The sequence below is a fragment of the Schistocerca americana genome, chromosome X (assembly GCF_021461395.2).
Source record: "Schistocerca americana isolate TAMUIC-IGC-003095 chromosome X, iqSchAmer2.1, whole genome shotgun sequence".
Taxonomy (NCBI): domain Eukaryota; kingdom Metazoa; phylum Arthropoda; class Insecta; order Orthoptera; family Acrididae; genus Schistocerca; species Schistocerca americana.
The window spans coordinates 448,348,343-448,371,406 of record NC_060130.1 but is presented as its reverse complement, the minus strand read 5'-3'; the positions used below and the strand labels follow the sequence as shown (position 1 = coordinate 448,371,406).

Here is a 23,064-nt window from a genome sequence, read left to right as displayed (position 1 = left end):
AGAAATGATCGGCTATCGGATCCCCTCCTTCTAATAGGCACTGCCCATGCATGATTATTTACGTCTTTGGACAGATTCCGTGACATCGCTAAACAGTCAAAGTAACTGTGTCTGTGATACAAAATCCACACTCAACGTTTATCTTCAGGAGCTCTGGGAACCGGGGTGATGCAAAACTTTTTTTGATGTGTCTATTACGAATCCAACGGCCTTGCCCCTCGCATTCAAGAGGGAGTGGATTTGGAGGAGGAGGCCAAACTGCTAGGTCATCGGTCTCATCGGATTAGGGAAGGATGGGGAAGAAAGTCGGCTGTATCCTTTCTAAGGAAACATCCTGGCATTTTCCTGAAGCGATTTAGGGAAGTCACAGGAAATCTGAATCAGGATGGCCAGGCGCGGGATTTAGCCGTCGTCCTCCCGAATGCGATTCCAATGTGTTAGCGACTGCGCCACCTCTCTTGGCCTCATTCGAAATCTGATCTTCATAGTGAAGGGGTGACGTGTTAGTGGGGACCAGCCAGTGCCCCAAGCCAAAGAGGAAAGAGAGGCTGTCAGACTTGAAAGTAAGTATCTGCTATAATTATAGTTAACTGTATTGTTATTATTATTGTATTATATTTATGTTTTTTTATTGTTCCAGTGTTGCCCGCCCCTGATCTGGGTGTAATGGAGCTTCTAGGAGTGGACACTCCTTTTTTTCTGTGCCCCAGCAGCAGCAACTCATAGATGGTCTTATTTGCTGGACCTGGTGTCATTCGACTATACTGTACTGCCACGGCAGCAGCAGTAACCATTGGACCTACCTCACTCACAGCACTGCAGGCAACTCCCTCAAGAGCACAACTGCTCAACAGCACATATAACGGGACCATGAGAGGATGTGAACATGTAAATATTACCGGACTGTGACTTTATTGTGGTGACTGAAGTTCAAAAAGTGCAATGCAACAATACCAATGTTCAACATTCATATTATGAGTGGTAGTGGCTGTTTGGAATAAAATGGAATATAATGAATAAGATTAAAGATGAATATGGTCTATCCAATACTCCAACAAAAGCTCAAATCTTAGGACAGGAGGTTACCATAGTACAGTGAGGCAGTGTTAGGATTAACACTAGGGGCACAAATATACGTTTACAACATTCAAGTCTTGTGAATTTAGATGATATGTACTGTGTATTATTGACTACTACAGAGGTGCGGTGCCGCTGGCATACTATGGGTTTGTTGCACATAATTAAAAATATTGTTACTGTGTACCAGTTAGGATAGGGTATCAATGTCGGTATTCCCTCTGTACCAAAGTGTGTAACTGTGGATCCTGTGAAGTCTGTAGAGGCTGAGTTTAATGAAGAAATTCCTACGTGGGTAATACCACCCATTGGCTTGATGTGATACAAGCCAAATAGAAGGCGTCAAGAAGGTAGCAGTTTTCAGCATTCTGTGCTGCCATTACGCAATGAAATTTGTACACAAAACATTAATTAATACTTCATGCGTTTATTACAAAACTGTTGTTATTTCACACCCCCAATGTCCTGCCCATAGCTTCTTAGCACTGCTGTTGCCACCGCCACCGCCATCGCCACCACCCCTGCCGCAATTGACGCGGCCACTCCCCACGCCTTCGCTGCCACTCCCAAAGATGCCGCCGCCACCTCCGGTGTCGACGCTGCCGCCGCCAACACTACCTACGACGCAGCATCCCAAATCATCGGAAACATGTAAAAGAGTGTCCGATACGGACATATGTTGAGAGCCGCAGATTCACAGCTTACTCGGAGACAGACAAGCGAATCCTGCCTGACCACACGGCACATGGATTCAAAATGGGTGGACAGAGATACACAGTTGCTTCATTAAAGTATGAAATATAAGTTAATGATAAAATGTAGAGATTGTGGCTTAGTGTATAGCATCTTAGAAACAACATATGCTTGCTAATATGCCAAGTGTACATTTATTATTACCAAAAATGTACACTAAGTAGAGATAAATCTGTTTTTACCTTTTAGGTGCGACGCAGTGCAGATTCACAGGAGGAGGACCATCAATCTGCTTCATGCATTCTCTTCATAATGTTTATTGCTGGGCTCATGCGTAGAAAGAAGAACTTATTTAAACTCTTGAGGCAGCAAGTTAAATCTGTGAGAAATATCACATAGCAAAGGTATAAGCTGTATAGGAAATGTCCAATAATCTACAACAGTCTAGCTGCGATGTCTTCCAGGATCATACAAAATTTCAAAAGCAATTCACAGAAAGTTTATTGTTTCTCCTACTCGATCATGTAATATGCAGAACGCAATCATTATCATCATCATGATGGAAGCCATAGTCCTTAAGAAAATCATCAAAACATTCAGGAATATCCAGAACGTCATTTTCTTGGAAATTCCAAAGTTGTGCAGTCACTGTTTTCCCTCAATAGCGAGGTAATGACGCACACACCAGAAGACATATCATACACTACACACTTACTGCCATCACGTAAGTTAACAACGAGCACTGACGATCTGTAAATGAACATACCCTTGTTAATTCTGACAATGAACTAGCAGTAGAAAACAGTATATACACTATGATAACAAATATTTTTTAAAGTTGCATACACTGCTACAAATGATGTACATTAATAGCAAATGATAAAAAGTTTTAGCTGTCGTGAGAGAACTGGCAAAGGGTGAAGCTGTCGAGGTACTTAGGAAGTGAGGTGAAGAAGCAGCCACATGACATGATAACTATGTTGTTTAATGATGGCTATATTTCAAGCAACACTAGCTGTAAACAGATTAGTGTTGGTTCAATGCCAGATACTGAGTTTTATCTGGTACTTGTACTTGAAAGTCCGCAAACTTGTGAAGCTTAAATGATATTATCGACAGATAAATGGTTTTCACTATGCAGTATATCTATGCATAGTTCTGCTTTGCTTCACAGTGAAGTTCACTAGCCGTCAGTAACGCTGGGAGATCATACGGTCTGAGCAGGACGCTTCCATGGTGCAATTAAAATATTTTACACTAAAGGAAGCATACATCTGTAGGAACAGATGTTTCAGGAACTAATTTATACAAGTTATTCCGTAAAGTATGTCGCGCACTGCCGACTAACGTAAGCTGACAGTCGTATGTCCACCGATCCTACGAGATGTTGTGGAGTATATTGTTGTAGTTAGCATGACAAGCTCTCTGCCCATAGAAAGAAACCATCACTCAGCGTGACGAGTATGATTTATATTGTGCTTCTGTGGAAGTATAAATATATGTGACAAGTATGCCAGATACATTCACATAACTGCGAACGTGTTTTAGCTTTTCATATACCTAGCAATATGTAAATGTTTATAAATAAATTTTTAAGAGCTACAGGTGTGTGTACTCTGTAAAGTACACTACATGCCAATGTGAGCACGCAATCATCGACATGACGGAGTGGACAAAACATCCCCATCAAAGGAGTCTTGTGTAAACCGAATGGTCCTGCAATGCTGCTGGAATCTGAAACAAGCAGAAAAAGAATGGCTTATCACTTTCTGGTAATAAACATGATTTAATTGCTGGACCTTCAGATTACGGGAAGATTAATCTTGTTTTAACAGAGTTAGCACATACTGATCTGGTCCACTTTGATTATGTATACATTTCTTCAAAAGCCGTATTTCAGCAAAAATATCAATCATTGCAAGGAGATACTGCGTTGTATCGATGAAGAAACATACTCCACTATCAGCGGAAGTAGCAATCTTACACCATATGCAAAAATAAAGCCAAAATATTTCAAGACGTCACAGTGGAAAACAAGAATGAGATCCAGAAATACGTCTGCTTAGGTTGCCACATAGAAGTCGGTATCTTCTATTTGAGCCAGACGTATTGAAGTTACCTGTAGGGCCGGCCGCTGAGGCCGAGCGGTTATAGGCGCTTCACTCCGGAACCGCACAGCTGCTACGGGTGCAGGCTCGAATCCTGCCTCGGGAATGGATGTGTGTGATGTCCTTAGGTTAGTTAGGTTTAAGTAGTTCTAAGCCTAGGGGACTGATGACCTCAGATGCTAAGTCCCATAGTGCTTACAGCCATTTGAACCTTTTTTTTTAACATGTTGGAGTTGGTCAGGGATAAAGCGAATCTTCTTACCAATTTCATCTACATCTACATCTACATCTATACTCCGCGAGCCACCTTACGGTGTGTGGCGGAGGGTACTTATTGTACCACTATCTGATCCCCCCTTCCCTGTTCCATTCACGAATTGTGCGTGGGAAGAACGACTGCTTGTAAGTCTCCGTATTTGCTCTAATTTCTCGGATCTTTTCGTTGTGATCATTACGCGAGATATATGTGGGCGGTAGTAATATGTTGCCCATCTCTTCCCGGAATGTGCTCTCTCGTAATTTCGATAATAAACCTCTCCGTATTGCGTAACGCCTTTCTTGAAGTGTCCGCCACTGGAGCTTGTTCAGCATCTCCGTAACGCTCTCGCGCTGACTAAATGTCCCCATGACGAATCGCGCTGCTTTTCGCTGGATCATGTCTATCTCTTCTATTAATCCAACCTGGTAAGGGTCCCATACTGATGAGCAATACTCAAGAATCGGACGAACAAGCGTTTTGTAAGCTACTTCTTTCGTCGATGAGTCACATTTTCTTAGAATTCTTCCTATGAATCTCAACCTGGCGCCTGCTTTTCCCACTATTTGTTTTATGTGATCATTCCACTTCAGATCGCTCCGGATAGTAACTCCTAAGTATTTTACGGTCGTTACCGCTTCCAATGATTTACCACCTATGGCATAATCGTACTGGAATGGATTTCTGCCCCTATGTATGCGCATTATATTACATTTATCTACGTTTAGGGAAAGCTGCCAGCTGTCGCACCATGCATTAATCCTCTACAGGTCCTCCTGGAGTACGTACGAGTCTTCTGATGTTGCTACTTTCTTGTAGACAACCGTGTCATCTGCAAATAGCCTCACGGAGCTACCGATGTTATCAACTAAGTCATTTATGTATATTGTAAACAATAAAGGTCCTATTACGCTTCCCTGCGGTACTCCCGAAATTACCTCTACATCTGCAGATTTTGAACCGTTAAGAATGACATGTTGTGTTCTTTCTTCTAGGAAATCCTGAATCCAATCACAAACCTGGTCCGATATTCCGTAAGCTCGTATTTTTTTCACTAAACGTAAGTGCGGAACCGTATCAAATGCCTTCCTGAAGTCCAGGAATACGGCATCAATCTGCTCGCCAGTGTCTACGGCACTGTGAATTTCTTGGGCAAATAGGGCGAGCTGAGTTTCACATGATCTCTGTTTGCGGAATCCATGTTGGTTATGATGAAGGAGATTTGTATTATCTAAGAACGTCATAATACGAGAACACAAAACATGTTCCATTATTCTACAACAGATTGACGTAAGCGAAATAGGCCTATAATTATTCGCATCTGATTTATGACCCTTCTTGAAAATGGGAACGACCTGCGCTTTCTTCCAGTCGCTAGGTACTTTACGTTCTTCCAGCGATCTACGATAAATTGCTGATAGAAAGGGGGCAAGTTCTTTAGCATAATCACTGTAGAATCTTAAGGGTATCTCATCTGGTCCGGATGCTTTTCCGCTACTAAGTGATAGCAGTTGTTTTTCAATTCCGATATCGTTTATTTCAATATTTTCCATTTTGGCGTCCGTGCGACGGCTGAAGTCAGGGACCGTGTTACGATTTTCCGCAGTGAAACAGTTTCGGAACACTGAATTCAATATTTCTGCCTTTCTTCGGTCGTCCTCTGTTTCGGTGCCATCGTGGTCAACGAGTGACTGAATAGGGGATTTAGATCCGCTTACCGATTTTACATATGATCAAAACTTTTTAGGGTTCTTGTTTAGATTGTTTGCCAATGTTTTATGTTCGAATTCGTTGAATGCTTCTCTCATTGCTCTCTTTACGCTCTTTTTCGCTTCGTTCAGCTTTTCCTTATCAGCTATGATTCGACTACTCTTAAACCTATGATGAAGCTTTCTTTGTTTTCGTAGTACCTTTCGTACATGATTGTTATACCACGGTGGATCTTTCCCCTCGCTTTGGACCTTAGTCGGTACGAACTTATCTAAGGCGTACTGGACGATGTTTCTGAATTTTTTCCATTTTTGTTCCACATCCTCAGGGAGGACAATCTGAATTTAAAGCATATTTACCAACCTCATGCTGACATGTCATTTAGTGAATTCATCACCACATGCAGCGATTCCTGGAATAACTTGCAGTATAACTGTTCAGTTATTGATAAAATGAGGAACCTGAATGAAGACTGATACAGCCGAAACTTCGGTGAGATTCCGCATATAACCCAGTGTACGAAAATGTAATTTCCTCAGTATATTGTAGACTATGGAGAAATTTACATGTATGCAATGGTCTCATTCTGATGGCATAAAGCAGAAACCAAACATACGTTTATAAAGCAACAGAGAAATCGAGACAATCAATGCAAAATTAACGGAATTCTGTAGTGATGTTAAGGCAGCAGCTGTAAAAGGCGAGTCTCAGATGAACCAGCTCATTAATGGAATCCATCGATGTGATCAGGCAATCAACCAAATGAAACTGGATAACAGCAACCACAAAAGGTGGATCTCAGATTTGGTTGTCCAATGATAGAGTACAATCACACATTGGGACAACAAAAGCAGACATAAATCAGACTGTTTTAGTGAATGGTAATGTCCTAAAACGTTAGCAGGGGTAAAAATCTCCTCCTGTAAATATCATGGAAGGAAAGCGCAAGAAAAAGGCAATGAACCCAATGTAATAAATCAAAAGATTGACGAGCTTAAGAAAAGCGTGTGTATCTCTGCATAAGATGTGTAGTATCACGAAATGTGATCAGTACGCGACAGCATATCGACAAAACGCAGAGTCGTTGAAGTGCAGAGAGCTATTCGTCTAAACTATGAGTCTTAAAAGTGGGACAGCTGGAGTATAAACCACATTTCACTGAAATGTTTAGACCAGTAACAGGAAGTATTAAAAGGTTCTCACACATGGCAGCGTATGGTGGTGAAAGATGAGAAGTCCTCGTGACTTTGATTTGATTAGAAAGATGAAGGAACCACTTCGTGGCATTCGCTTCAGAACTGTTCCAAAGATTCGACAGGCAGTAGACCGCTCCATTCGCAGCATCAACAGAATAGGCTCTGCTAACGGTATATTACGCATTCTACAACGCTGGTAACGGGCCCTACACAACGCTGGTGACTACTTTGAAGGACAGTAACAGGTGCAAACATGTAACTCTTTTGTATCGGTTGTGACTAAATAGTTGCCACTATTTAAATTACAACCCTCGTATTCTGATGGTCCAAATTAAGCCATAGAGTTATTATGTCAACTAATAACATCTGCCACTGCTAGGAATACAGATCACATGAACTAAATAAGTCAATCATATTGAACCTCCGAGAAAGATGCGTTGTTAAACAATGGAGACCGCAATCCGTGAACTCCAGAGGCCTGCTCGCAGAACGTTCCAGTGCAGGTGAGTCATAATGTGAGGTTTGGCTGATTTATTTAGGCTGATGTCATGGATACCATGAATACTCATACTAGAATAAAGGGTTGAAAAATATTGTAACAGTCATAGATACGTATTACAAATTTGCCTGGACCAATCCTGTGAAGGCAAAGACTGGAGGGGAAGTCGAGTGGGTGTTTGAAGAATTGCTGCACACTGGAACTTATCAGTGTCCCAACAACCTACACACCGACCATGTAAGTGGATTTTGCAATAAGCTTTTTCAGGTTAGTAATGAAGCGATATGGAATAAACCATAACTCAACATTCTCTCATTTAACAATGAGTATGGTGAAGTGTCTGAACTGAATCACTGAAAGCCACTTGTGGATCTGATTCAATCAACATTGTTCATAAACATGGATAGTTGCTCTTTTATAAATTACAGGTAAGTGCGATCGACCTCAGCAACATACGATTAAGATAAGAACTATTGATATACGTGACAATGGACTTCTAAATACTACAGGCAGTCATATTAACAAGCGCATCCATGCAAGCTGAAGTTTAAAGTATGTAATACGATGCGTATTTCAAAATAGAAAGCTGTGTTTGAGAAGTCTTACATTCTGAGCTGGTCAAAGAGCAGTGGACAAACGTGAGAACTTCCGTCTTAAAGGACAACTAAACAGGCAGTTTTTACACAGAGGAACAAGATGTGTGTCTCGTGTTGCATTTCATGAGGTGTCATAAGATCAAGGCCTTAGTGAAATTGTTTGGCTTTGCTTCATCGTAAAACAGTTGCGTGGATGGTCCCAATCAGATATATAAGAGGCTCCACAAACCTCGGACTGCTGAGTGGTATAAGCGCTTAGAAGCACATCAGAGGTGGTGGTGATACTCCCATCAAACTGTCAGCTAACTCCTTATCTCTGCATACAGCTTCTGTTCACCTGGAATGAAATTAAAAGGCATCTGACTGTTGGCTATAAAGCAACTAATCTACTTGATGAAGGCTACAAGGAGCGTAATTTAGCATGCTATATAAAAAAAGTTTCGTAGAGTATCATGCTGCAGACAGAGTTTTAGCCAATAAAGCTAAATAAATAAATATTCTAGCATTTTCTATTAATGAAAACTTAGACTGGATGCTGGAAACTTGTAATAGGATTCCAAACATGACTGAGGCGAAAAATTGAACTTTATGTAGGAGGTGACGAAGTTGTGAAGACTCCTCCTGGCATACGTGACACTGATGTTCTAAATACAATATTGTAAAATGATATGTAAAAGGTATTGTCATTTGTGCAAACATACGTTTGAAACGGAAATAAAAACGACATAACATACAACATATCTAGCCAGGAACGCGTAATAGGGTCAGTACTTGGTTTCTCGAAGCGTCAAGTTTAGGCTAATAATATCGCGAAACGTTCAAAGTCTGATGAACCAGTTGATATTCTTCCTGTTGACATGACCCGCGCTGGGCTTCATACCTCAACGACCAATCAGTACATACTGTCTACAGATTTTTCCTACAATGGGACCAGTATACAAACTCGTTGAGTAGCCGAGCAGTCCAACATATCTCTCAGTGACTGTTCAGATACTAGAACATCTCAGGCTGAACAGTGCTGGCCAGGACAGCAACCTAATTGAATTCTGAGAGGAAGTCGTGGTACGTCTTCAGCATTTTGGATGTACAGTACAAAATCAGCCCACACACCAGTCAGTACTCCACTCTGCAGCTGAAGGACAGGGTGATAACACATCAGAATTAACTGTTTCTCGAGTCGATAGAACTGAAATCTCAGACTAACATCATTCAAAATAACACCATTTAAGTATTTTGAACAAACCACTCATCCACAATACATCTCCCACACACCATTTGCTAAAGTGATGTTCAATAATAATGGCTAGATAAGAATTTTTATTCAGCATCAAGATAATTTATCAGTTTCAAGGAGCAGTTTCCTATACATGGAAGGAACATTTATAAAGACTGAAGGAAGCACTCCAGCAGAAATATCGTGATTTAGACATAGTGCTTTCTCCCTTCTGTTTCAAGAAATAGTATATGAAACGAAAGACATTTAATGACCACAAAGGAAACATTGGAATCAAATCACCACTCAAGATCTTTGGTCTCTGCATAAAATCTTCTACAAATGTTCTGAATTTTCTACAAAACGTTGGATTATCCACTGATGGAGCGTTAGGTAATCAGTTTCACATGTGCATCCCTCTCAAAATATCATGGAGTTCTTTAAAGATAATAAATACACCATTATAAACGCCAGACAGTAAATGATTCCAGTCCGTAGTGCTATAGTTAATAATGAGTACAGTGAAGAAGTTCAAACAGCTGAAGGAAACATTGTTTTGGCTGAAGTGATGAGGGAAGTACCGCACATATCTGTACCAGATGGGAATTTTTTGTGTGCTAAATTCTGCAGCTGAGCTTTCATTAACTTTCCAATCTTGGGATCTCTCTGAGTATCGTGTTACACCAATGACTTCTACATATAGCTGATCGGTTAAGACATCTGTTCAAGTATGTTCACCTTGACCCGTTTTTTAGGAGCTGCAGACAGCCATGAGAGGAAATGTGATTGAGGATTCCACTGTAAACGACAACTGTAGCATAACGAAAGCAAAAGTGTTACTGTATTCTGTATATTACCCATAGAATAATCCGCTATACGAATGCGACAGTGACAATAACAACAATCATCAGGATTTCTATGAGGGCAGTGAATTTCGATGTATGGTAGCTTACGGATATTTAAGGATTTATCACCAGCGGTCATGATTAATTCTTTGAAGCAAAATGAGAATATCAAGACGGGGCCTATTGATATCCATATTGAATTTTAATCATAAAACCTTTCCCTCCAAGAAGTGCAGCATACATATTACTGTTGTATGTATGTGTTATTAATTGTATTCCTCTCAGGAATTGTACAGCGATTAGCACACTGGGTGTTTGTTTTAACTTGAGTCAATTAATAATTCGACAACGACGCCGCGTATGGAAAAAAATTGTTGTAGGTGAAATGTTAGTTTAGAAATCATCTGCCTGCGCTACGACTGACCACCTCCTAACCATCTCCCCTGTGAGCTCAAATTTTCACCTGGGAGCCTTTCATTTTTACTGCGTACGTATAGTTTATTCAGAAAATTGTTTTCCATTCGTGGTAGACGAGCTGTAGTCATCAAATATTAAATGTGCTAATAAGAACCGATGGAATTGAATCTACATTTCATTTATGATGTAGACATAAACCTTTGTGTTCTAACGGTTGACATTTTTGTTCGAAATTGACTTTAGTGTTGCGGATTTGGTTGTAGAATACAATATGCCTAACAACTGCAGTGTCTAGTTATAAATATCCATGATCCAGGAACAACCATGTATATGTAATAGTTCTCTGTTTCCATCGGTATGCTTGATATCGGTGAGCCCTCTTGCCTCCGACCACTGATGTGTTTGATTTCAGTGAGCCTCATTACCAGCCACCATTAAGCTGGATGGTTTCGGTGAGTACCTATGGTTGGTGCGCCAATTACTGTCACTTCGTGGACATTTTACCTTATTACAAGGGTTGTCGTTTGTATTCCGCGAGTGGCCTTCTATAGGCTTCTGTGAGAGTTTACAGTGGTTGGATGGAAACATACCGGAACCCGTCACCTGGATGGCAGGGTACGAAGACGGTCACCGAAATCAAGCATTCCGATGGTTTGGGGACTTACCAAAATTGGCCCTGTAGGCAACAGAAAACTACGTAACCAGAAATGTCAATCTGTAGCCACATTATTTGTATTGTACAATTACATTTGCAACACCAATAACGTTAGAGTATGAATATCAACCCTAAGAAAACAAAATTCTACATTTACATTGTAAATGAAATGTAGAATCAAGTGTACCATTTATTAATACCAAAACAAGTACACTTGCTATAGGTCGATTAAAACGTTATCTATCACGAATGGGAAACACTATTTTGAGTAAACGATACGTATTTTTTTGGGTAGAATTCGAAAATGGTATAAGAAAGGGTGGTTTCCTATTTGAAAATACAAAGCTGACACCACCCACACCAGAGAGGGAGTGGCCAGTTGTAGTACAGACAGATTGCCCCTTTACAAATATCCACATTTCAAGTAGAACCGCTGGCCTGAGTGGCCAAGCGGTTCTACGCGCTACAGTCTGGAACCGCGCGACCGCTACGGTCGCAGGTTCGAATCCTGCCTCGGGCATGTATCTGTGTGATGTCCTTAGGTTAGTTCTGTTTAAGTAGTTCTAAGTTCTAGGGGACTGATGACCACAGCAGTTAAGTCCCATAGTGCTCAGAGCCATTTGAACCATTTTTGAACCAAGTAGAACCTTTTCTTCGTGCGATGCGTCGTTTCGAGATACTTAGTTGTCTCATATTAAGACAAACACCCTGTATATGCGATGGTGCTGCTTCACACCAGAGACATTCAACGATGGCGCCACAAAGTGTGAACGTCATCACAGATATGCGGGGCTTTTATGGCAAATGGAGGCAATTTGTGTTTAAAGTTGTTGGTGGACCATAATTGACGATGTTCTTCAGCATCGCCATTTCACCCATACCATTTCGTACACTTCAGAGGGCCAAGACCCGACAGACAGCTGACTTGTTAACCGGCAATCACCTCGGTCAGCGGTGGAATAACCACAGATTGCACCTTGAAGAAATGGCGACATCCCTCGGAATCTACAATCAACGCGACTGAATTGTTTATGTCAAAGGCTGTGTAAAGCTTTTTTGTTGTTTCGTAACATTTTCAGAAGTCCATCAATAAGGCATGTTCAAGATAATAGCTGCTCAGCTATTTGGAGACTTAGGAAAACGTACGTTGTGCACGTAGGTGAATATACTCTGAGGTGACAGAAATTATGGGACACCGATATGCACATATATAGACGGCGGTAGTATCGCATATATAACGTATAAAAGGGCAGGGCCATTGGCGGAGCTGTCATTAGTACTTAGGTGATTCATGTTGAAAGGTCGGAAGCGACGTGATTATGGCCGCACGACTGGAAGTAACCGACATTGCACGCGTAATGGCAGATGGAACTAGACGCATGGGAATTCCACTTCGGAAATCCACAGCATTAAGAGTGTGCCGACAATACCAAATTCCAGGCATTGCCTCCCACCATAGGCAACGCAGTGGCCGACCCCCGTCGCTTAACAATCGAGAGCAGCGCCGTTTGCGTAGCGTTGTCACTGCTACCAGAAAAGCAATACTGCGTGAAATAACCGAAGAAATCAATCCGGGACGTACAACAAATGCATCCGTTATGATAGTGCTGCAAAATTTGCCGTTAATAGGCTATGGCAGCACACGACCGTCTCGAGTGCCTTTGCTAACAGCACGACGTCGCCTGCAGCGCCTCTCCTGGGCACATAACCATACGGGGTGCAGCGTAGGCGACTGGAGAACAGTGGCCTAGTCAGATGAATCCTGATTTATGTTGGTAAGAGCTGATGGAAGGGTTAGAGTGGACGGAGGCCCCACGGTGCCATGGATCCAGGTTGTCAACAAGTCACTGTGCAAGCTGGTGTGAGCTGTGTTTACATGTAATGATCCTGGGCCTCTGGTCCAACTCAACCCATCATTGATTGGAAACGGGTATGTTCGAGCACTGTAGGTCATTCGCAGCCATTCAACGATGGACTTTTTGTGAATGACTATGCGCCAGGTCACCGCGCCATTATGGTTCACGACTGGTTTGAAGGACGTTCTGGACAATCTGAGTAAATGATCTGGCCACCGAAATCGCCTGACATGAATGCCATCAAACATTTATAGGACATAATCGTGAGGTCACTGTGTGCATAAAATCATGTGTCAGCAACACTTTCACAGTTTTGGGCAGCTATAAAGAGCACGTGGCTCAATATTTCCACAGGGTACCACGAACAACTTGTTGAGTCCGTGCCACGTCGAGTTGCAGCACTACACCAGACAAAAGGAGGTCCAGCACTATATTTAAAAGGTATCCCATGACTTATGTCACCTCAGTTTATGTAGGCCTCAGATAAAGAACAAATAATTCTACGTTAGATCATCAAGAAACGATACTGTATTTTATTTTAAACTGTTTCTCTTTTCAATTTTTTCACATTCTCTTATAGGTTTTGAAGGGTTCAGGTAAGTATTCGTTAAATATGGCCTGTGTTGTTCATTGAGTATCGGGGTCACAATCCTAGAAGCCCCCTCAATACGTATGGTGAAGCGATTCCTATCCACCCCATAGGCCTCTCATTTAATACGTGAACTGAGGTATACAACTAATCTGGAGAGTGGACGTCCGAAATCATCAGTACGATCTCTATATCACAAACCTTTATTATATAAGTGCATGTGCAACAGCGTCACAACCCAGTCTCCGTTCAGCAAAGCAGACTTCGGCACAGAGCAGTAGCAGCGATTATGTCTGACCAGGCAGCTACAGATTACCATCCAGCAACAGTGTGGGTAGTACTCTGCAGATAGCATCTTCGCAGCAGCTGGGTGCAACCGGTGTGTGAGTACATTGATAGAGTTTCTACCATTAACAGACACTCAGGGAATCGTCGGAAGGATATTCATCATCACTATGGTAATTTATGATGTACTGCTGACTCCGACAATATTTCTTTTAATGCCACAGATGGTCACTAAAATTAATTCGGATGATGTTCAGATAATACAGCCAGAGATAACCATATCTATGGCCACATCTTTCTCCACCGTGAGCCCATTGGGGCTGACACAAGTCATCAAGGAGCAAATACATGATTATTAATTCTTTCTCTTCCTGTGCAATAATAATACTGATAATAATATGCTTCTTATCCACACAATTGCATGCAGCACTGAAGTGAAACTATCTTTTCTAATTATAGGTGCACGCGAGAGCACAAATTAACCCACTCAACGACACAGCTTATAATTGAGATCCCTTCTCCATTCTCCAGCATTAGTTCATAGATTATGACTGCACTCAGGAAGTGGTGAACACGTGAGTAGTTCCATAATAATGATACACTTGTTACTCAACACAACTGCATTCATGCAAATTTTAGATATTCTTGTATGTTTCTAGGTGCACTCAGTGAGAATATCGCCTTGAGCCAGGGGAGTGTTGAACTGCTGGCTGTGTTGGAGACGAAGTTACTAGAGATAGCAGCCAATAATGCTTTGAAGAATGTTCCACCGACTGATATGCATGCGGATAATTTTGAACATGGGCAGATGTCTACAGACATCATAACGTATTTTTACTAAATTATGGGTGATAGTTAATATATTTTCATTCATTGCAGCTGATAAGGATGAGATATAACTAAGGAGGCTGGCGCCTGCAATTGCAACAACTGACCCATTGTTGACTATGATGATACACCTACGGCTGATCATGCTTCATCCAAGCGCATCATCGATTATGAACTCACAGCTGGGTATGCCATAGCGTACCTGTTGGTCAGTGATGGTTTAGTTACGAACATATGAGCCACAGTCAGGCTTGTCTGAGGATGATGTGCCCGTGTCATGATGTGCCACAGCCCAGTTCGTTTATGACGCCCAAGTCTGTCAGTCACTGACATGATGGAACAGCAATAAAGCCTTTCCTCGTTTGCCATAGTCTAGGCCATAATCCCTGTCTCCTGGACCATCTCGTAACATCGTCATAAGAGTTCACATTATCACATTATTACAGGTCACAAAGTAGATCCTTCAGTCTCTTTGGACCATTGTGTGGTTGCTGGCTCATTTGGGGTCACCGCCTCATTGGTCCACACTGATTACACGAATACATACTATCGAGTTTCTGCCACTACCCTTAATGCTTTCCAAGTTGTTCTGCAGAGAGAGCACCCTGGATACATTAACGACGCACGGTAACCAGCCATTAAGAATAAAGCAGCTCTGTACTCTGCACTTACACATCACTAGAAAGTGTGCCGTGATGCAGTTGAGGAAAAGAGCATCATCCAAATTTTGGGGGCTAATGGTGTGTTACTGTGGGGTGAGTCAATACTGGCCTGGTTTAAAACTTTTACGAAGTGGGTCATACTGTGCCATTAGTCTGAAATGCACGAAGTAGGGTCCAGGAAGGTACTCAGCGATGTACTCCACCTCGATATATACTCACATGTATTAAATATATTGATTTTGGGTGCCGGGGGTTCAGTTTCATCCGTCATATGATATTGCTGCCAAGAGGCATGCACTAATGGCCAGAATCTTGATGAACGGAATGTATATTGCTTTGCATTGTCGCTTGTGACTAGTAATGGCACTTACCCTAGAAACGTAGGATGTATGGATACTTACCAAATATTTGGTGTCCATGTGCAATACAATTTCCAAGGCATCTCATTCCAAGTATACCTCCAAGACCCACCAAAATTCTGGAGGAAGAACCCAGATCATTCACTTCACATATACACCCTGGCTGCTGAAGATCAAAAGCTAAAAGATAATGACCATGGCCACACTAAACAGTACGAAGACGCAAAGCATAAATAAGTTAGACCACTCCACTTTTCTAAATTTGTCAGCCACTGCAACAAACATTTGTACCTATTAAAAAACTTTGATTCCATAGTGTACCGTTGTACACAGTGACCATTGACAATAAGGAAGAAGAGGCAAACAGCAATGAGTCGCAATCCCATTGATTTTCATTACTCTTGCGTATCTAACCTTCGGCTGTAAATAGCCACCTTCAGCGCTAAAATACCAAGCAATTAAGGAATACGGATTAATTTAGTTTGTATAGAACAATAAGGTAAGCACCATGTTATCGAACAGCATCCGTCCATACTAGTCAACCCATAATTTATGTTAAAATCCAATAAACTCGCAGCAGTATATGTCACCATATGAACGTACTGGTTCAGAGGCAGAAGGAAACTGGGGCGGTTGTGTAAAGCCAAGAATAGCACTCATATCGTAGTGGTTAAGTGATCCATTACATATTTAATGTGAAAGAATTATAGAAGTCCTCAGAAATAATTTTTATGAATACATGTTAACATCACAGTAAAATAATGAAGATCAATACGAAAAAGCTGATTTAACCAGGTACATTTAACGAAACATGCAACCGCCCCCTACTGACGTAAAATTTCATAAATAAACATATGATATAGCAACAATGACGTTACGCTGTTTGCGGAAAGATGATAAAAGAAGCTTCCATTATATCTAACTTACAATACTCTTAAAGTGAACAGTGACTTACTTGTTTGGTGGTAAAACAGATATATTATTTTATAGCACTCTGGGAAAATGGAAGACAAAACAATTCACTAATAAGTTATATTCTCACATACTACAATGCCAATTACAGTCTTTTTAAATTCCCAAATTAGCTCAACGTCTGAGGGCTGGAACCCCTCCCCCCTGAGATATCACAACTGCCTGGGCTGCCTTCAGGGATGAAATTCCATAGAGACATGTTTGTGGCCGATTCCGTCCCGTTGCTGTCCATCATCCTCATCATCATCGTCACCGTCTCCACTGGGAGACGACGCCATTACTACTAGTCTTTACTGCTCGTCATCGTTATTGCCTTCACTGCCACACATCATCGTTACTGCAAGACCTCACCGCCCATCATCGTCATTACTGCCAGTGCTTTCCTCGCCGCTGAACATCGCCAGTGATCAACAGCCGAAGTGTTTGCTGCCAGCCTTCACCTCCGTTAGCTAGTCACCACTCTCGCTACCCTCATCCATGGATGTATCAACCTACAACTACGACATCCTCGGTCATTTACTCACATCTGTAGTCCATTTCAACCTCCACCTACTTCTTTACCCACTATTCAATTTCCCCCCTGCACTTTCCTCATTTTCCCTCTTTCCCCACTACTCTGATGACACCATCCCTCTTCCCAATCTGAAACATTGCACATTAATTCCCTCGTCATTTGCAGATGTCATCCCTCCAACTTATACTGTATCTCCATTGCCACTGTTGTTGCCACCACCACTGCCACTCTCGTCAGATATGTTAGACCTGCACCAGCCAGCAGTGCCAGGAGCTCCTGCTGTTGCTGCTCCATTGCTGCCACTGTCGTCATTTCATCTAGAAGCAACGGCCACAGCTACTCCAACCACAAACGGACCAGCACCAATAACACATGCAACAGCTGTGGTCACACCAACCACATCTGTATGAGCTTCAACCCTACCAGCTCCATCTAAGACAACTAAGGAAAGTCGTAGTAAACTCCACCCCACTCCATAGAGAATATCCTCCGAATTCCCATCATGAAACTATCTCTGGACTCCACCCAGTAGAGGTACTCCACCTATCCCTGATAGCCAACTGCTGCCCCACCAGACCCACACACCAGAACCTATGGAGTCCTCCCCCAGCTCACCCCACATATCTACTCCAACACATTCCTTCCTCCTATCACATCCCAAGGTCAGATGCTGCAATCCTAAAACACTTTGCCTCGAAATAATAAAATACCTTCCAACACTCACCATATTATGAATCATACCCCTCAAAGACTATGTACTCGTCAAATCATCTGATCCTGATTTTCAAACTCACCTACTGAAATGTGTCCGTCTCATCACCTATGCTCCACATGCCTCCCTGTCCCCCTCAACCCACCATGAACCACCATGACCCAGAGAATCGCAACCGCACGCCACCTGCCGCCTCTTATTGCTGTGGTCAAGATGGTGGACCCTGAGATCACAGTGGGGAAAGTTGATTGGGAGCTAAATTCCAATCCTAACTCAAATATCCGAAAAAATCTTCGAATTCATCATCATTATGATCCTACATTCCTCATTTGCATATTTTTCAAAGATTCCTCAACCATAAATCACCTCCTTCAGGATTATATCTATCACCGCAAACATAACGTTGAGCCTTCAAGATTCCAAGCCCAAGCATTCTGTTGCCACAAGTGCCTCATCTACAACGATCATTTAACTTCCGCATGCAAAAATTCTCTCACTTGCTCCACTGCACCTGTCTCAGCCTGAAGACTGCATGCACCTGCAACACTTGCAATCAGTCCCATCACATCTACTCCTGTAAGTTTAAAGCCACACCCACCCCCACGAAACCTGAATTGACTGTCCCAATCCATCCTATTGACACACCACTCCACCAAAACTGCTCACTACATCCTACTCCTATTGCTGAAGTCGTCATCCGATTCATCACCACTATCCTTCCAAGTATCAACTTATCTGAGGGTTCAGACATCATTTATCAGGCCACCCTAGCATCCCATTCCATATTTCATTTATATGCCACTTCCACATATTCCCAAAACCACTGCCATATCCTCTTCTCCTAAGCAGACGCCCTTGTGTAACATATTTCATCCTACACTTGAGGAGACCCTACAACCCCCTGGCACCCTCAATCCCTTCCATAACGAACCCTTTCACTACCACATAAACAAAATTTCTCCTTCTCCACAGCTTCATGCCAGCTCTCTAACCTCATCTTTAGTTTTACTCTCCACGGTGATACCACAATCCGTTCTGTCTGCCACTTACTTGAAGCTGGTCATCAAGTAGACGCCACATCAACATCATCTTCTGTAACTCGTCACCTCGATGCTCGGCATGAAACGCCAAGTCTACACATCACTGTCATCCAGAAGTGTTCAGTACACTTATTTTTTTCACCTTTCTAAATTTTCAACCATTCCATTATTATGTTACAATCAGTAGGCTGAACAACGGCTACATCACTGCTGCCTCCTTGTCCCCCGCCCCCCCCCCCATTTAGGGGAATGAAATGACAATAAAGAAAAAGAAATCAGCTCTTAAGCACCTCCCTGGGTCGTGATGTCTGTTGCCCCAAAACAGGTTTCTCTTCACCGACACCTGCTTATTGAGCAGGTGAGAGCCAGATCACGTCACATGGCAGTATATCTCCATCTCCTATAATAGGTCCATGAATCTGCCTTCCTGAGCACTGTGCTACAACTTGACACATGACCTCAGAGAGGGGAGGGTGTGTCCATTCGCAACTATGTGGACAGTGAAGTTAGCTCTCTCAATGTAACTCCCGCCTCTCCAAAGCTACAGGCTCACCCAACTTGATCTCAAGTTGTCCATCTGTATGTCCAACGTAATGGGTATTACAGTCTGGACATTTGATACTATACTCTGCTGATTCGTGATGTATATTCCTTTTATCAACCCCATGGGCGAAAATACGCCAAAGTCTGTTTCTAGTTGAGAAGCAAACTTTTATAGCTTGTTTTTTGAAAAACAGTGATGTTTTTGTGCTGAAGTTGCAATACGATGACAGACAATTGTATTTGATATCTGTACCTTATATTTCGTTGCTGACTGCAATTCGGTTACATTCTGGTATTTTTTACTATCTTTTTGTAAATTTTATCTATATAATGAGGGGATGGTTCTTCACTCTGACAATATGATAGTGGGAAACACGGATTCAGAATTTTCGTATAAAATTCTTATACCGATATTATTACTGGCTACCATTCAAATCAACCAAATCAGCCTCGAGAATGCCTTATTTAATTTTTCCATTAACTTTCTTTGTCTAAAATTTTATAGCACCTTTCTTTTTCCTGGTGTTATAATCTTGAATGTCACTGTTGTTTTTAAACTGGTCGATGTTATTGAGAACAAATGTCATCAGTGAGTAAATGTACTGAGAGGCTGTTGTAAGAATTCCCAATCTTTTAAAAAGATGCCTACAAGATGTGCGACTACGAACCCCACACATTATTCTAATCACTTTCTTTTCGGCAGTGAATACTTTTTGTCTAAGTGTTGAGTTACCCCAAAATATTATTCTGCATGACATCAGAGAGTGAAAGTATGCGAGTATGTTAGCTTACTAATTTCTATATCCTCAAAATTGGAAATTATTCTGATCGGAAAAGTTACTGAACCTAGTTGCTTTAGAATATCTAAAATATGAATTTTCCAATACATATTCTCATCTATACGTACAGACAAAAACTTTGTATTCTCTATCTTGTCTACTGAATTCTGTTAATGTGTTACATTTATTGAAGGAACTGCACTTTTTGCAGCATAAAATTGAATGTACTGCGATTTTTCAAAGGTTAAAGTAAGCCCATTTGCAGAAAACCATTAATGACTTTTCCAAAGACCTTATTTGTACCCTTTTCAACTGGAGTTCCTTTTACTGGATTAGTAATGATGCTTGTATCATCAGCAAACAATTTCAGTGCAGCTTCTTGTTTCAGATAAGAAGTAAGGTCGTTCTTATATATCAAGAAAAGAAGGAGACCCATGGTTGAACCCTGTGGAACACCTAATGTAATTTCACCCCAGCTAGGTGAAGTGGCAAACTTATTTAAATCACTTCACCCATATAAAGAAACTTTATGTTTCCTGATCTGTAGGTATGACTTAAATCACTCATACACTATTCCAGTTATACCATTAAATTGTAATTTCTGTAACATCATGTCATGGTTCACACAATCAAATGCTTTGGACAAGTCACAGAAAATTCCTATTGGTGACATTTTACTAAATAAATATTACGCCATTACTGTTGAGATGGCTGTCCACTCTTGAGTACATTACTTTCTCAAAGATTTTTGCAAATGCTGTAAGCAAAGATACTGGCCAATAATTTTTGACATCTGTAGTGTCCCCCTGACAGTGGCATATTTTAACCTGTCTGGGAAAATACCTTGAGTTAGTGATGCATTAGCTATATGACTCAGAACATCAGCTGTAAATGCTCCACGTTGTTTTAATATGTTATTAGAGATGTCAATTACTCCAACAGAACATTTATTTTTCAGAGATTTAATAATTTTACTTGTTTCACAGGAGGTTGTTAGGTGAAACTTAATCTGACAAAAGTTTTTCAAAACTGACTCTTCTATGCACTGCCTAGCTTATTCTTTTGAACTATTCTCACTATTCTCTCAATTCTCACTATTCTCTCAGCCATGCTGCTGTACATCACAGTGCCTCTTTATTCTATTTATATAAATGTTTATTCAGCCAATGATGCTACACTTACAGTTTAATATCTGCACTGTAGGAGCGGACATGATAAACACTACCAACAATTTATAGCAATCTGCAGCGTTTAGTTTATTCAGTGGGACAAAATATTCACGTCTGTGATATTAGGTATTTACTATGTTTCTCAAAACCTGTACAACTGATATTGTTCACTTTTCTTTCAAATTGAACTACGCTAAGAAACGTTGACACTCATGAACCCTCATCCACACCATAAAACAATTAAAGCAGGCTGAGGGGGCAAATATTTTCCAATGGGACAACCATGTTCCGTCGGCGATTCTAGGGTTAACAAGCAAATATGAAGCAAATCATTGGTGAAGAAATAGTGGAATGAGGGGCATTACGCCAAGTTCAACAAGAATCGTGCATCTATCCCAAAGCAAAGCAAGTAAAATTCACACACTTAATATTTTATTGATGATACAGATACAGGTATTGTTACACAGAAGTTTACGCGATGTAATGGATAATACAAAGGAAACTGTCTTTGAAAAACCTTCGCAGAGTTTGTCACACAATACAGGAGTTCCAGACTAGCAAAGAAACTCAGAGAAATTATGTTCCATCCATGGAATTTCAATTAAAAAGCTGCCTGAATAAACGTGTGATTATATGCGGACGATACAACCTACTTGTAAAATCAGGATAGTATATAAGATTTTCAATAAACATTAAGCATCTAATGAAATTAGCCAGTAACTTCTTTTTTAAAACCAGTTAGACTTTGAATAATTATTGCAAAATGATTGTATCTGGGGAGTATTATCAGATAATAATGCCAGACAAGTTTTTATTGTCTGTGTCTATAACAGGAAATTGTTGGACTATTATGTACAGATGGACGGCTAAAATTTTAAAGTACCTAAGGACAAGGTATGTCGAATTTCCTCTATTAATTAATGGGCTCTGACCATTCTTTATTCTATTGTGAAACTTCGCAATCGGAAACGTTTCATGTAGCCTTTCTCGGACTTAATGTTATTTCATTCATTACTGGCATCTCGAATTATCGGTGCGTTTCTTGGCCCGACCCCTGACAAAACTGGGACATGCTTATCTCATGATAAATTGATGGAGCGATGCAGACTATCTGTTATACATCCCTGTAACATATTTATGCATGGTTACTCATGTTCCATGCAAACCCGTGGTACTGTTTCTATTATTTGTATTTTGTGCTCCCACATTTCCCTTCCTTCCTTAACTTCTGTGCGAAAGAGTGAGTGAATGTGGGTACCCTCTTTCTATTTCAATAGTAGTTAGTATCGCAGCAATCTTTTATCTACTGGAGACACAGGGTGGCAGACTTAGTGGGTTCAGCCAAGGCAAAGAGGTTTGTGCCTTCGACAGTGGTTACGTTGGGTGTGTAAGGAACCCTTCTGGTGAGTTCCGCTTACCTGGGGTTCGTTATTCGGGGAGTATGCTAAAGCACTTGTCACTGGGCGGTTGATGAGGGCACATCACAATTTT

General features: G+C 41.3%; 1 protein-coding gene across 1 annotated transcript; it reads left to right on the top strand.

The window, feature by feature from the left end:
- The first annotated feature begins 1,649 nt into the window (after positions 1–1,649).
- LOC124556068 (ABI gene family member 3-like) lies at positions 1,650–17,740 on the top strand. The gene is made up of 2 exons (XM_047130097.1): positions 1,650–1,728; positions 17,496–17,740. The coding sequence occupies exons 1-2, from the start codon at positions 1,650–1,652 to the stop codon at positions 17,738–17,740; spliced, it is 324 nt and encodes a 107-aa protein (XP_046986053.1).
- The last annotated feature ends 5,324 nt before the right edge of the window (positions 17,741–23,064 follow it).